Here is a 17,475-nt window from a genome sequence, read left to right on the forward strand (position 1 = left end):
GAGTTTGCATGTTTGGTCCCCCCAAAGTCCCTAAATGTAGTTTTCATCACACTCATACTCTAAAAATAACAAATGATTTGTCTTCGGGTCCAACCCTGACCTTCCAATCTCACCACTTATTCTGTACTCATTCTACTGAAACCACTGAGGCCCTCACCCTAAAACTATTGACATCTATCATTTACAATAATCTTATTACTTATCCTACATCCTGTTGAGTCTCTTCCCAAATTTTGCTCTCAGATGCTTTTTTATAAATAGAGCTCTGAGTAAATAATATTCCTCTTCAATAACTTTTAATGGATTTTCATCACTACCAGATTATAAATTCTCCAGGCAAGAATACTGAAGTGGGTAGCCATTCTCTTCTCCAGGGGATCTTCCTGACCAAGGGATCAAACCCAGGTCTCCTGCATTGTAGGCATATTCTTTACCATATGAGCCACCAAAGAAGCCCATGTGTATGGTATACCTATCTAGAACTCTCTTTATGCACATGGATATGTTTATTTATTTACAAATATGTACAGAATATATATATGTAGCATCTCTTCTTCCATAATTCTCCTAATGGACACTATATTACATGCAAATGAATTACTGGAAGCCTTTGGACAAACCTTCCTCACAGGTACATGGTTTTGTTACTACAGGGCTCTCCAGGGAGAATGCTCCCTCCAGGAACACCTGTCTTTATTTGCAATTGTAATGGTCCTTTCTTCAAGATCTGTTTTAAATGTTACAGCTTCCATGATGCATTTCCGATTACCTCAAAGAGAATAAAAATACTCCCTCATTTGAAACATTTCTTCTTTTAGGCCACAGATGACATTATATAATTCTTATTTTTGGCCTACAAGCTTTTTTAGTATAGAGTGCATCACTTATTTTCAATCTCGCAATGAGCCTACAGATTACTAGGCCTGGGATGGCCACTCTATGTAAATGCACCTTCATATGTTTCTTTCAAGATGATCACAAGAATCATACACCTAAAGTGAATTAATCTGCTTCTTCTTAGCAGGAGGATCAGCTCCAGAGATAGAGCATGACAAAGTATCAGGGTGAAGTGCCTTAGTCAGACATTTGGATAAAAATACAAACCAAATAAACATTTACAACAAAAAGCATCATTACATGTTTTTGGAGGTTCAGGTCACAAGATTAGATCAGATCATCTGCCTTCCTTTTGCTTCTTAAGGGATACCCCAAGCCCCAGAAAGGGAGTGAAAAGTATGCTCTCCTTATTTTTCACTAGGGAATCTATGCATTTGCATGTGTCCATGGCAACGGCACCCCACTCCAGTACTCTTGCCTGGAAAATCCCATGGACTGAGGAGCCTGGTGGGCTGCAGTCCACGCGGCCACGAAGAGTTGGACACGACTGAGCAACTTCCCTTTCCCTTTTCACTTTCATGCATTGGAGAAGGCAATGGCAACCCTCTCCAGTACTCTTTCCTGGAGAGTCCCAGGGACGGGAGCCTGGTGGGCTGCCGTCTATGGGGTCGCACAGAGTCAGACATGACTGAAGTGACTTAGCAGCATAATGCATTCTTTTTTTTTTTTTGCTGTATAATATTCCCATTGTTCTGATTTTTCTTTTAATTTAGTTAAATTTCTGCTTGTTAATACCTATATAGTTATGAGTCAAAGACTATATGACTAATAAAAGCAAATGATATCTGTTTGTTTTATGATGATAAAGGTTTGCTTGCCTAATTGGTCTTTTGTTTGAATGAAAGCACTGACATCAAGCTGTGAGTATATAAGCATGCTTTGTTACCTGTCAAGTCCTTTTATATTGGGTGGGTATGAAGTAGGCACCGGAGGTCTCTCAGAAACTCAGGCTTCCTGTGTAGCCTTCTCTTGAACATGTGTAATCTATGGATTCTTCTGTTCTGATATGTCTTTTAAGAAAAATTCTATTTTATGCCTTGCAGAAACTCAACACATCTCTTCACTGATATGTTCCCATTCTCATTTCTGTTATAATTTTTTTTCATATCCTATATGAAAAAAAAATTTTGCATATCATATATGTCATTTCAGTAGCATGTTGGAAAAGATGTGAAGTTATGAACTTGCACAAAGCCCGCAGAATTCTTCAAAAAGATCCTATGAAATTACATGTGTACTCTTTAATGGTATTTAGATACAATGTCTAATATCACAATGCTAAGGTTATTTACCTGCTGATATTGGATTAAACTATCTATTGGAAATGCTAAAATACCATTGAAATACCCTTTATTATGAAGGTGTATTAATTTGTTTAACCCAGAGAGAAAAAAGAATCCATAGTTCCTCTCTATTTATATACATGATAAACTTTTTTCCTCATCAATTTACAATACTTTGTACTGTTGAGAAATTGTTGAGATTGTACTAGTCTGTGTTAAAAGAATCAACACTTAAGGAGTCAGGTAAAAACAAACACATCAAATCTAGAACAGTAATTCTTAGTGTGAATTGTGAACTAACTAGCCAGCATCTCATTAGTGATTCAAGGTAAGGTAAGCCATAATATTGGTGGCATTATCACATTTCATTTGGTGTGAAGTGAGTTCCTTGATCAGATAAATGCACACAATATGAATTGCCATCAGAGTGGATAAGGAATCTTGTTAGTCCAAAGATGGTTGTTTTGGCAGAAGCACTGCCAGCAATGAAGAATCTTTATCTACAGCAAGCATCTATTCTAATAATAACAAAACACCCTTCCATGATGGAAAATTGTCCAATGCAATTAACATGCCAGCAGGTGGCTGGCTGATCACCTAAATGAGTGATGCAGTATCAGAGCCTCTGTGTTGGTCTCTGTGCTGGCAGAAAAGGCACTCAAAATGACCTTAGACTAGCTGGCCACAGTGAGTGGAAGTCCATGTTGCTGAGACTATACTTAATTTCCATTCCTGGCACTATGGCATCTTTTTTCAAAAGCCTATTTTGTGATGATGGGGTAGCTATAGAAAGAGTTTGACTGGTATCTGAGAATGGGTCATCATATCCACTTAATTATTAAAGTCCTCCATTGCTGAAATCATCCTTTACTGAGCAGTCACATGGGGCACAAATATCTTAATGCATTTATAGGGATCTATCCATATATTTCTTCCATATTTCCTTGGCATCAATCTTCCAGTAATACTGCTTTAAAATCCCTGACCATCAGCCAAACCATTTTCTAAAACCCTTGAGCCATTATATCATCATCTATCAGGCCATTTCTTTTTCTAGGAAAGTGAACAACCAGGTGAACTGCTAAAAGTTCTGTCCATTGGGAGGATTTTCCATCACTGCTCTCCTCCAGAGATGTCACTGAGAGTGGTAATGGTGCTACAATTGTCCACTCAGATAGTGTGTGCATATTTTGTAGAACCATCTGTAAACCAGGTCCAGGCAATCTCTTTCTCTATTGACTATTGACAGCACTCATGCCACACTCCATTAGGCCACAATTCAAAGTGGGACAAAGGCTTTGCCTCAAACCTAAGGTCTACACTGTTTTTTATCCCTTTAGAGGCCTGCCAAAGATTCCAAATAGCATCCCTATCTGCCACTACCACTCCAAGCACCATTTTTTTTTTTTTCCTGCTGGATCATATGACCCAAGTAGCACAACAGGTAGTCCTTTTACAAATACTTCTCCTGTTCTGAACTACACTCAAAAGCAGAAGTTTTTTCTGGTTCCTTGCAACCAGTGAGGATGATCCTGCCTCCAAAATCCACAGTGGCCCACTAAGTGTTCTGTGTCTGTTTTGGTTGCAGGATGGGCCAGATGCAACAATTTATCCAACACGTGTGAAGGTGTACCTCTACATGACCCGCACAACTGATCTCCAAGGAATTTCACTAAGTTAAATGGGCCTTGAAATTTGTTGAATTTATTTCTCATCTACTATTATGCAAATATCCACAAATAAGTATAAAATAGTTTCTATTTCTTGCTCACTAGGTCCAATCAGCATAACGGACCAGTATAATATCTTGTGGGAAGAAAAGAAAGGAAATATTTGCAAATCATATGTGTGATAAAAGACTTGTATCCAGGATATATGAAAATTTCTCAAAACCCCAAAATAAGAAAATATATAACTCCATTAAAAATGGACAAAAGGTTTAAACAGACACTTTAGTAAACTAGATACACATATGTCAAATAAGAACACAAAAATGTACTCAATATAATTTGTCATTGGGGAAATGCAAATGAAGACCACAGTGTGATACCATGACCCACCGTTAAAAAGGCTAAAATTGAAAAAGACTACTCACACTGAAAGTTGCAATGCAAATCTTTGTACTTATATACAGGCAACAAAATGAGTTAAAAGATAATTACACAAAATTGAAGGGTATAATATAGGTTATGTTGAAGCTATGATACACATTATATCGTTTACTTCATCCTTCTGTAGAGTTTTCACGGTGATTTCTCTCCAATCTGTCTTGGTTTTTCATCTCCTATTTAGTTTTCACTAGGACATAGGATCGGAGAAGGCAATGGCAACCCACTCCAGTACTCTTGCCTGGAAAATCCCATGGGCCGAGGAGCCTGGTAGGCTGCAGTCCATAGGGTCGCAAAAAATCGCATACGACTGAGCGATTTCACTTTCACTTTTCATTTTCATGCATTGGAGAAGGAAATGGCAACCCACTCCAGTGATCTTGCCTGGAGAACCCAAGGGACGGGGGAGCCTGGTGGGCTGCCGTCTATGGGGTCGCACAGTGTCAGACACGACTGAAGCGACTTGGCAGCAGCAGCAGCAGGACATAGGATAAATGATTAATGAATCTACAGAAAATATGCCCTTTGCTTTTCCCTTAGCTATAAATCAAGTTCCAGTGTAAATTAAACATTTTTTGAGTTTTCAGATATCAAAACATGAAATGTTTTCTTATCATACTATTTTATCATATATATCATTTTTTAAATTAACATTTAATAGCAACTTCTCTGTTAATAACTAAAGTCAGATCAGAACATGTGATCATCATGTTCAAAATCCATCAGTAATTTTCCTTTTAGTACGCGTAAAGAGCAAAGTCCCTGACCTCGCCTCCAGATCCTCTGTGCTCCCACCAATGCTGGCCTCCCTTTCCCTTCTAGCTCCTTTTTGCTTCTCTCTTTGCACGCCAGCTCCACTTGTTGTTCTTCTTCATTTCTTTAATAATCTAGCTCCACTGATAAGCTAGGCCTGTCAATTATGGAAGATCCTAAGGATGGCAAATGTCCAGAGGCATCACCTTGATAGAAATGAAGACCTTCAGGCCTTATGCTTCACCTACTAAAATAGAATCTACATTTTAGAAAAATTTCCAGGAGATTCACAAGGATTAAAGTTGGAGAAGCACTGATCTAGGCCACCTCCCACTGTGGTCTCCTGATTTCTTTTTCTTTTGCTCGTCCCACCAAATGTTGCCTGGTAAGATTTTTGATCAATTTTCAGCTTAAGGTGGAAAGTTACTTGTAGGTCTGGAATTTGAGTTAAATTTTGATCAGGAGGACAATTTTCTTGGGGTCAGTTCCTGAAAGGAATCTGGAACTTTTGTCCAAGTAAATTCAAGATGATTAGCTCAGAAAAAAAATACTGATCAAGGCACTCACAGCATCAAAATTTACAGATAAATTGAAGTTTACATAAATATGTCAGAAGTGTCATCTGTGGTGGAAAATAGTGCAATTTCAACAGTTAAAACGAGGACTGCCAACAATAACTTGATATTTACAGTTTTAAGGCTATAATGCCCTGTGGAAAAACCTGGACTTCTACATGTTCAAATCTATATACCCAGAGGAAAAGCTTAGTTTTGTCCTAAAGGGAATCCTTATATGTTATCTGGGAATTTTAGTTCTTCACTTCTTCCTGTTCTGGCAAAAACAGTTATACAACTTGCTGACCATTGTATTCAAAGCAAATTTATTTAAACAACATTTTCCGGAACTTGGGAAATAAAGCCTCCAAAATGAATGGGTATGCAAGGACTTGCTCTGTGTGTTACTGTCATTCCAGTGCTGTTTTATTATTTTCTACTTAGAAATCCTAACTCTTTGAAAGGATCTCCACGATTTCTTACAAGATATGGGTAAGAGAAAACTGAATTCTATAAGATTCATTATTCATTTTATAAAGTAGTCAAATACTGTATAATTTATAATAATTTTAGATTGATTTGAGGATGCAAAAAAAACCTGACAGTGGAAAATGTAAAACAATGAATACATTATCTGTATGTTTTTCTGTGAGTAAATCTGAATAAGCAAAATACCTGTAAGACTGAATTATTCCCTTTAACAATAATTTATTATCTTTCTAACACAATTTAAATGACTTTATAAGTTTTGGTGAACTAGAATGTTAAACAGTTAAGCTGGATTTAAACATCAGGTTATATGTGTCCTACGTAAAAAATTTTTCAGTTTATTCTGATTAAAGATCCATTCTTTTTAATTAATTACAATATTATCTCCCCTATTCTTTCACTTACTTGTGACAATAATTTCACTGAATATATGTCGGGGTCCAGCCCTGGTGGATCCAGGGAATTCGAAGGGCGGACGGCGTTGGTGTGGAAAGACTTGCTTATTTATTAATATAAGATTAGATTAAGAAACTATAGCGTAGTAGGAAGATTAAGTGGAGGAAGAGGGCTGAATAGCTTGGTTTACGTGGAAGACCAATAAAATTCCAGACAAGGAATTTGCACCATCTACGTCGGGCCACCGGCGCCCGCTTGAATATCTAAGGGTCCCTTGCCTTAAGCTCCCTTTCGTGTGGGTCTTAACAGCCAGGGCAAGTAAGTAGACCTGGCGAGCCTCCGCGCCCCGGATGGAAATTCAGCCTGAAATTAAAGTAAAGAGCAGAGAGAGGGAAGGGGAGAGAAGAAGAGAGAGAGAGAGACACGGGGGGAGCCAGAGTCCCAAGAAACCAGGCCGAGAGACTAGTTCGAGAAGCTGGGCCGAGAAACTGGCCCCTGGCCCCATCCTTTATTGTTCAGAAGGCCTTTTATACTTTTGATAAAACATGGAGATCAATGGGTAACACAAAATTATGTAGCGTTGGCAGCCCAGAGTCTTTCTGTACATCATTTTGTATACAAAAGGTCTCAGGTGATTTACATTATCTTCTGGCCAAGAGGCTTGTTAACACTTTTTGGCTCTCTTCCTTAATGAATGTTAATTTTGTTTCCCCTGAAGTGTTTTTCTTTAATCTGCATCTCCTTAAAGCATTAAAGTTACATCTCTATAGAACAAAGGTGCAGTGGGTTATAACAAAGAAGGTACTTAACTCAAAGAGCTAATGTTGCTAATACCAGGTCTACTACTTGCATTTCTATATACCAACTATATCTAAAAATAAAGGATATGAAAATTTGGCAGCAAGCATTGACTCAACAAATGAAACTTTTAATCAGTCCTATTCTAAAGATTTTGACTCCTCTGAAGCCCCTACATTCCTAGGATGTTTTAAGCTTCCTGTGCCTCCTGCGGTCAGGAGGCCTCAAACAATCACATGCACAGCTGTACGAGTCCTGCAGGCAGGCTAGAAAGCCATCAGAGGGGTTTTTGGATTGAAACACTCTTTCAAATGCAGAAGACTAAAGCCCTGAATTGACTTTTTCCAGAAAATGTCAGAAGAGTGGAAAAGCAGAGCACAAAAGCCGGCAGATTTTTGTTGGGGTACATGCTTAGGAATTTCCAGAGGGGTCCCTGAAGTCTGAGCACGCCTTGCGTATGTCAGCTTCCTTCCTCATGACCTTGTCACGGGCGGGATTCCTCACACTGGCTCCCGGCAAATATATATATATATTATATGTATACTTGATAAGCATATATTCAAGAAATATATAGAAAAATCTCCCTTCTGGTCTTGCCAGTTTTATGATTTAAAAAAACCCACACACATATTGTTTGAGAATCTTTAATTATTAGTGATTTGGGACTACATGGAAAAGAGCCTCTTTCGAATAAAAAAATACCTAACAACTGGAATTACTGGCACTGGTTATTTATATGACCTGAATTGGGCTCCAGCCTTTGGCTCAATTTTTTGCTAATAGAAGAAAGTGCTCTCAAGTAAAACCCAGCAGGTTTTTAGAGAAGTTCTAATTACTGTAATAATAAATATAAATCAACTTCTAAATATTGAAAGAACTATCCAGCAATACTAGTATATTTATAGACAACCAAAGTTTCTAGGGTAAAATTTAAATTAAAATTCTCTGTCATACAAATTCCCTAGAAGATAAACTGGGAATGAAAGTCATTTAAGACAAATATTTACCTGCAAACATTCCCCTTATTTCCTTTTCAGTGTTTATGTGATACTACCTCTGTCTTTACTGGCTTGTCTTTCCTACACTTATCTTTCCACATCTCTGCTATATTTTATCTATTCCTCGCTCTCCTTTTTCTTTTTCATCTACCCAAATTTCTCCTTTCCACTCCTCCTGTTTGTTTTCTCTTGACACTCTGTCCTTGACACTATAACAAAATGGAAACCACTCTCAGTAAAAACACTAAAAACCTCTCATTTCATTTTTCAGTGATCTTTATTCACTCCTTGTTTCCCAGAGCATTCATTTTTTCCAATTGGTACATGTCTTTATGTCTTTGAGGGTCTTTTCTCTTCTTCTGTCCACATAATTCAATTCTCCAGCTCCTCTTCTGCTTCTCTGATCACTCTATTTAGAATACTTTTCTGGTCTCTCCCCTATCTCTCTTGGTTAGAGCCAGGGCACTTGAGCTTCCCAGGGGCACTAGTGGTAAATAACCCACCTGCCAATGCAGGAAACATAAGAGATGTGGGTTCAATCCCTGGGTAGGGAAGATCCCCTGAAAGAGGGCATGGCAACCCACTCCAGGATTCTTGCCTGGAGAATCCCATGGACAGGGGAGCCTGGTGGGCCACAGTCCATAGGGTCGCAAAGAGTCAGACAAGACTGAAATGACTTAGCACACATGCACAGGGCACTTGTTTGCAACAGAAAGTTAGTTAGTTGAATGGAAGTTGACTAATATGTAGAAAGTCCAGGGAGATTGGAAGAATCAGCTAAAAATGGGCAGGAATAGAAGAAAGCAACACAGTGAGACAACAGCCAAAATCGAATCCCTACACTTGCTCAATAGGAGCTATGCCACAGCTCACACAGACAATGTTGGTGCAGATTCAGGAAGCATTTCCCAGGGTCTTGATATGGCTGCCTTGGCAACCAAAATTCTCTTTTCTTCCGTCCCTTTCTTTTCTCCATGTTACAAATTCAGTGTTGGTGCATTTGACTGGTCAAACCTACATCAAGTCCTCTTACTCAAGGAGCGAAAGGAATGGGAAAAAGTTCCTGGTTCTTTTGATTTCTAGAGTAAGAATGATATGTATTCACTTCAAAGAACAAAATTTCCTCAAGTTTCATGCCACACCCTCCTTCTTTTTACCTTATACATACTTTCTAATGGTTAGGTTATCCATAAGTATGCCTTCAGCTACCCAAATACTTTCAAGTCATTGTTTATATTATGCTCTAACAAACTCATACTACTAAGCTATCCCATGTGGATAATCAGGGGATGCTCTCTATAACAAGTGGCCAAAGCATCTGAGTTCTCAAATTCAATTTTGGTGACCATCTGCCCATCACCAAGTGTCCTCTCTCTCCTTCACTGGCCACTCCTTCCAAACCTAACATGTCACTGAGTCCTAGTGACTCTATATTCTGATTCATCTTGATCTAGTCTTTGCCTTTTTCATCAGTCCTAATAACATGTTACACACTGACTAATAATTTCACATGCATTTGAATCAACTAGAGAGCATTTTGGAAATACAGATTATTAGACTTCATTCTTATTCCCACTGAATCAGTATCTACAATAATACCTCATAATCTATATTTTGTACAAAAATTTCCCCCAGACGATTCTGATGTGTATTCTGGTTGGAAAACACCAGACAGGAGTACCAGCTTTCTAATTATTGTTCCTAATTCTGCTTTCCCTTCTCTGTAGAGTTTTTTTTTTTTTTACATTACCAAACATTTAATTTAAAAAATATCTTGCCATGAATTTCCTAGTCCTAAAACTTTTAGTGCATACGTACTGCCCAAGAAATAAAGTTCAAGATCCTTCAAATGGCATTAAAATCACTCTATAATGCAAACTTCTTTCCCCTAAACCCTCATCCAAGTCCCAGATGCAGAATGTTTCTAACACACACAAGTATCCTCACAAATTTAGCTCATTATAAAATGTCTGTCCTTTCTTCTGAGTCTTTTAATTCCTGCACATTTTTTGAACTGAAATACTTACATTTTCTATTATGCCAATTCCTCAGGTTATTTTTCATTGTCATGATAGTAGTGAATAAAATTAAGGGCATTCTGACAAGTGCATGGTTTTATTTCAACTACTTATTCCAATATTCTTTCTATTTAATCTTAATGAATGTTCCTTTTACATTTACTGCATTTCATTTTAGGGGCTATCCAGTAACAACATGGATACTATAAATGCAACATCACTGACAGAATTTGTTCTCACAGGACTTACATATCAACCAGATTGGCATATTCACCTGTTCCTGATGTTCCTGATAATATACCTCATCACCACTGTAGGAAATCTTGGACTAATTGCTCTCATCTACAATGACCCTCACCTTCACATCCCCATGTACTTACTCCTTGGGAGTCTAGCCTTTGTGGATGCTTGGATCTCATCCACTGTGACTCCCAAGATGCTCGTCAACTTCCTGGCCAAGAGGAAGATGATCTCTCTCTCTGAATGCATAACACAGTTGTTTTCCTTTGCATTCAGCGCAACCACAGAATGTTTTCTCTTGGCAACAATGGCATTTGATCGGTATGTGGCCATATGCAAACCATTACTTTATTCAGTGATTATGACCAATAGATTATGCATCAGACTATCAGTCTTATCATTTGTAGGTGGCCTTATTCATTCTATAATTCATATAGATTTTTTATTCAGATTAACCTTCTGTAAGTCTAACATAATACACCACTTTTATTGTGACATCATGCCATTATTTAAGATTTCTTGTACTGACACTTCAATCAATGTTCTGATGGTATTTATTTTCTCAGGGTCAATACAAGTGTTCACCATTCTTACTGTTCTTGTCTCTTATATACTTGTTCTCTTTACAATCTTAAAAAATAAATCCATACAAGGCATAAGGAAGGCCTTCTCCACCTGTGGAGCCCACCTCCTATCTGTCTCTTTATATTATGGGCCTCTTCTCTTCAGGTATGTGCACCCTGGTTCTGCACAAACAGATGCTCAAGATATGATGGACTCTCTGTTTTACACTGTTATAATCCCTTTGTTGAATCCAATCATCTATAGCCTGAGAAATAAGAAAGTCATAGACTCACTGACAAAAGTGTTAAAGAGAAATGTTTAGATTTCATAATGTTATCTGTAGTCTTTTTTTTTATTAAAATCATCACATGGTTGTAAAGATTAGATGTGTCTCTGTTTTGGTTACTATTCCAATCTTCTTGTGTTTATAACTGCCTTTGTTTTTTAAGGTATTAGGACTTAAAGTGTTAGCACTAATATACTCCTTAAAATATTTGTATATGTTGTTCAAATATATAAAGAACTTTAAACAAGTATTTATGTCATGCTACAACAATTGAAGCAGAATACAAATTAAAACACTTTAATCCTTAAATGTTCTTTAATATAGCTTTATAAAGTCATTAGGCATTGAAGTAGTATAGGTCCTCTGAACAGCATTATGTTGATTTAGATAGGAATACAGCTGTGCAGCCTGTAGACTCATGTCTCATTTAACTCCATAGTGGAGGCAGGTTTGTGTTTGAACAGAGGCAAATCCCAGGAATTCTGCTGCCATCCAAAGGTCTTCCATCCACTCTATTTGGGACATGATGCATTTCAATTCTTGTGGGGATTCAATACTCATATCGCAGAGAGAAACAGAAATTGGGAAAATAACAGTGTGGAGATTCCTTAAAAAACTGGAAATAGAACTGCCATAAGACACAGCAATCCCACTGCTGGGCAAACACATCGAGGAAAGCAGAATTGAAAGAGACACGTGTACCCCAATGTTCATCGCAGCACTGTTTATAATAGCCAGGACATGGAAGCAACCTAGATGTCCATCAGCAGATGAATGGATAAGAAAGCTGTGGTATATATACACAATGGAATATTACTCTGCCATTAAAAAGAATGCAATTGAATCAGTTCTAATGAGATGGATGAAACTGGAACCTATTATACAGAGTGAAGTAATTCAGAAAGAAAAACACCAATACACTATACTAATGCATATATATTGAATTTAGAAAGATGGTTGGAGCAGGAAATGGCAGCCCACTCCAGTACTCTTGCTTGGAAAATCCAATGGACAGAGGAGCCTGGTAGGCTACAGTCTATGGGGTCGCAAAGAGTCGGACATGACTGAGAGACTTCACTTTCACTTTTCACCTTCATGCATTGGAGAAGCAAATGGCACCCATTCCAGGGTTCTTGCCTGGGGAATCCCAGGGACGGAGGAGCCTTGTGAGCTGCTGTCTATGGGGTTGTACAGACTCAGACACGACTGAAGCAACTTAGCTGCAGCAGCAGCAAGATGGTAACGATGACCCTATATACGAGACAGCAAAAGACACAGATGCAAAGAACAGTCTTTTGGACTCTGTGGGAGAAGGCAAGGGTGAGATGATTTGAGAAGATAGCATTGAAACATAAAAGAGAGAAATCTAGAACGTGTTGTTCACATGATGGCTTCAGATGCATATACAGTTCAATTCAGTTGTTCAGTTGTGTCTGACTCTTTTCGACCCCATGAATCACACACATAAGGCCTCCTTGTCCATCACCAACTCCTGGAGTTCACCCAAACTCATGTCCATCGAGTCGGTGATGCCATCCAGCCATCTCATCCTGTTGTCTCCTTCTCCTTCTGCCCCTAATCCTTCCCAGGATCAGGGTCTTTTCCAATGAATCAACTCTTCGCATGAGGTCGCCAAAGTACTGGAGTTTCAGCTTCAGCATCAGTCCTTCCAGTGAACACCCAGGACAGATCTCCTTTAGGATGGACTGGTTGAATCTCCTTGCAGTCCAAGGGACTTGCAAGAGTTTTCTCCAACACCACAGTTCAAAAGCATCAATTCTTTGGCACTCAGCTTTCTTCACAGTCCAACTCTCACATCCATATATGACCACTGGAAAAACCATAGCTCTGACTAGATAAAACTTTGTTGGCAAAGTAATATCTCTGCCTTTTATTATGCTATCTAGGTTGGTCATAACATTTTTTCCAAGGAGTAAGCGTCTTTTAATTTCACGGCTGCAGTCACCATCTGCATTGATTTTGGAGCCCCAAAAAATAAAGTTTGACACTGTTTCCACTGTTTCTCCATCTATTTCCCATGGAGTGATGGGACCAGATGCCACGATCTTTGTTTTCTGAATGTTGAGCTTTAAGCCAACTTTTTCACTCTCCTATTTCACTTTCATCAAGAGGCTTTTTAGTTCTTCTTCACTTTCTGCCATAAGGGTGGTGTCATCTGCATATCTGAGGTTATTGATATTGCTCCCGGCAATCTTGATTCCACCTTGTGCTTCTTCCAGCCCAGCATTTCTCATGATTTACTCTGCATGTAAGTTAAATAATCAGGGTGACAATATACAGTCTTGACGTACTCCTTTTCCTATTTGGAACCAATCTGTTGTTCCATGTCCAGTCCTAACTGTTGCTTCCTGACCTGCATATAGGTTTCTCAAGAGGCAGGTCAGGTGGTCTGGTATTCCCTTCTCTTTCAGAATTTTCCAGTATTCTGTGATCCACACAGCCAAAGACTTTGGCATAGTCAACAAAGCAGAAATAGATGTTTTTCTGGAACTCTCCTGCTTTTTTGATGATCCAGCGTATGTTGGCAAATTGATCTCTGTTTCCTCTGCCTTTTCTGAAACCAGCTTGAACATCAGGACGTTCACAGTTCACGTATTGATGAAGCCTGGCTTGGAGAATTTTGAGTATTACTTTACTAGCATGTGAGATGAGTGCAATTGTGTGGTAGTTTGAGCATTCTTTGGCATTGCCTTTCTTTGGAACTGGAATGAAAACTGACCTTTTGCAGTCCTGTGGCCACTGCTGAGTTTTCCAAATATGCTGGTATTTAGAGTGCAGCACTTTCACAGCATCGTCTTTCAGGATTTGAAATAGCTCAACTGGAATTACTTCACCTCCACTAGCTTTGTTCGTAGTGATGCTTTCTAAAGGCCCACTTGACTTCACATTCCAGGATATCTGGCTCTAGGTGAGTGATCACACCATCGTGATTATTTGGGTCATGAAGCTCTTTTTTGTACAATTCTTCTGTGTATTCTTGCCAACTCTTAATATCTTCTGCTTCTGTTAGGTCCATATAATTTCTGTCCTTTATTGAGCCCATTATGCATGAAATGTTCCCTTGGTATCTCTAATTTCTTGAAGAGATCTCTACTCTTTCCCATTCTGTTGTTTTCTTCTATTTCTTTGCATCGATCGCTGAAGAAGGCTTTCTTATCTCTCCTTGCTATTCTTTGGAACTCTGCATTCAGATGCTTATATCTTTCCTTTTCTCCCTTGCTTTTCACTTCTCTTTCCACAGCTAATTGTAAGGCTTCCTCAGACAGCCATTTTGCTTTTTAGCATGTCTTTTCCATGGGAATGGTCTTGATCCCCATCTCCTGTACAATGTCATGAACCTCCGTCCATAATTCATCAGACACTATCAGATCTAGTCCCTTAAATCTATTTCTCACTTCTACTGTATAATCATAAGGGATTTGTTTTAGGTCATACCTGAATGGTCTAGTAGTTTTCCCCACTTTCTTCAATTTACACCTGAATTTGGCAATAGGGAGTTTACGATCTGAGCAACAGCCAGCTCCAGGTCTTGTTTTTGCTGACTGTATAGAGCTTCTCCATCTTTGGCTGCAAAGAATATAATCAATCTGATTTCGGTGTTGACCATCTGGTGATATCCATGTGTAGAGTCTTCTCTTGTGTTGTTGGAAGAGGGTGTTTGCTATGACCAGTGCATTTTCTTGGCAAAACTCTATTAGTCTTTCCCTGCTTCATTCTGCATTCCAAGGCCAAAAATGCCTGTTACTCCAGGTGTTTCTTGACTTCCTACTTTTGCATTCCAGTCCCCTATAATGAAAAGGACATCTTTTTTGGGTGTTAGTTCTACAAGGTCTTGTAGGTCTTCATAGAACCATTCAACTTCAGCTTCTTCAGCATTACTGGTTGGGGCATAGACTTGGATTACTGTGATATTGAATGGTTTGCCTTGGAAATGAACAGAGATCATTCTGTTGTTTTGGAGATTGCATCCAAGTACTGCATTTCGGACTCTTTTGTTGACCATGATGGCTACTACTCCATTTCTTCTGAGGGATTCCAGCCTGCAGTAGTAGATATAATGGTCATCTGAGTTAAATTCACACATTCCAGTCCATTTTAGTTCGCTGATTCATAGAATGTCAATGTTCACTCTTGCCATCTCCCGTTTGACCACTTCCAATTTTCCTTGATTCATGGGCCTGACATTCCAGGTTCCTATGCAATACAGCTCTCTACAGCATCGGAACTTGCTTCTATCACCAGTCACATCCACAGCTGGGTATTGTTTTTGCTTTGGCTCCATCCCTTCATTCTTTCTGGAGTTATTTCTCCACTGATCTCCAGTAGCATATTGGGCACCTACTGACCTGGGGAGTTCCTCTTTCAGTATCCTATCATTTTGCCTTTTCATACTGTTCATGGGGTTCTCAAGGCAAGAATACTGAAGTGGTTTACCATTCCCTTCTCCAGTGGATCACATTCTGTCAGACCTCTCCACCATGACCCTCTGCCCAGATGCATATTACCAGGTTCAAATAATGTTAAGATTATATGGTGTCATAGTGCCTAGTGGATGGCTTGGGAAGATAAGTAAATGAGTAATATTTTGGATGTTTTGTGACATCAAAGTACTTAGATGTCAGCTTTCATCTCACTTTAAGCTCTAGATAAAATGAGTAATCTATCTTCACGTCTCTTGAGTTTTCTTCCTCAAAACTGAAATTCCACACACTTTACTATTAACACTACTGTGGTCTTCACCCTAAAAATTATCCACCTTTGAGTACTTACTTACCTCCTATATCCTAAAGATACTCATGAGCCCTAACCATTCCTGAGAGTTTATTTTTCATAAATAGAACAATAATTAAATCATATTCCATTTTGATAACTTTTAATGGATTGATGTCCTAATAGATTATTTGCAAATATGGTGTATGTATGTATACACATATTTTTCTGTGTATATACACATACATCTATTATTTGTTCATGTCCAGATTACATGATATATATAAGTATATATCTATATAGGAGAAAAGAAAAGATATACACACTTAATGCAGTGTTCCAAAGAATAGGAAGGAGAGATAAGAAAGCCTTCCACAGTGATCAATGCAAAGAAATAGAGGACAACAATAGAATGGGAAAGACTATAGCTCTTTCAAGAAAATTAGAGATACCAAGGGAACATTCCCTGCTTATTTAACTTATATGCAGAGTACATCATGAGAAATGCTGGACTGGAAAACACAAGCTGGAATCAAGATTTCCGGGAGAAATATCAATAACCTCAGATATGCAGATGACACCACCCTTATGGCAGAAAGTGAAGAGGAACTCAAAAGCCTCTTGATGAAAATGAAAGAGGAGAGTGAAAAAGTTGGCTTAAAGCTCAACATTCAGAAAATGAAGATCATGGCATCCGGTCCCATCACTTCATGGGAAGTAGATGGGGAAAAGTAGAAACAGTGCCAAACTTTATTTTTGGGGGCTCAATGCAGATGGTGACTGCAGCCATGAAGTTAAAAGATGCTTACACCTTGGAAGAAAAGTTATTACCAACCTAGATAGTTTATTCAAAAGCAGAGACATTACTTTGCCGACTAAGGTCCGTCTAGTCAAGGCTATGGTTTTTCCTGTGGTCATGTATGGATGTGAGATGTGAGATTTGGACTGTGAAGAAGGCTGAGCACCGAAGAATCGATGCTTTTGAACTGTGGTGTTGGAGAAGACTCTTGAGAGTCCCTTGGACTGCAAGGAGATCCAACCAGTCCATTCTGAAGGAGATCAGCCCTGGGATTTCTTTGGAAGGAATGATGCTAAAGCTGAAGCTCCAGTACTTTGGCCACCTCATGCGAAGAGTTGACTCATCGGAAAAGACTCTGATGCTGGGAAATCTCGGGGGCAGGAGGAGAAGGGGACGACCGAGAATGAGATGGCTGGATGGAATCACGAACTCCATGGACGTGAGTCTGAGTGAAGTCCCAGAGATGGTGATGGACAGGGAGGCCTGGCGTGCTGCGATTCATGGGGTTGCAAACAGTCGGACATGACTGAGTGACTGAACTGAACCAAGGGAACATTTCAT

General features: G+C 38.9%; 1 protein-coding gene across 1 annotated transcript; it reads left to right on the top strand.

Annotated features, from left to right (window-relative positions):
* On the top strand, positions 10,482–11,420 carry LOC102174067 (olfactory receptor 5H2-like). Its single transcript, XM_005674823.2, has one exon. The coding sequence runs from the start codon at positions 10,491–10,493 to the stop codon at positions 11,418–11,420; it is 930 nt and encodes a 309-aa protein (XP_005674880.2). The 5' UTR covers positions 10,482–10,490.

Source organism: Capra hircus, chromosome 1, assembly GCF_001704415.2.
Source record: "Capra hircus breed San Clemente chromosome 1, ASM170441v1, whole genome shotgun sequence".
Classification (NCBI taxonomy): Eukaryota; Metazoa; Chordata; class Mammalia; order Artiodactyla; family Bovidae; genus Capra; species Capra hircus.

Coding starts and splice junctions, on each gene's coding strand:
- LOC102174067 (XM_005674823.2), top strand. CDS start 10,491: ATGGATACTATAAATGCAACATCACTGACAGAATTTGTTCTCACAGGA.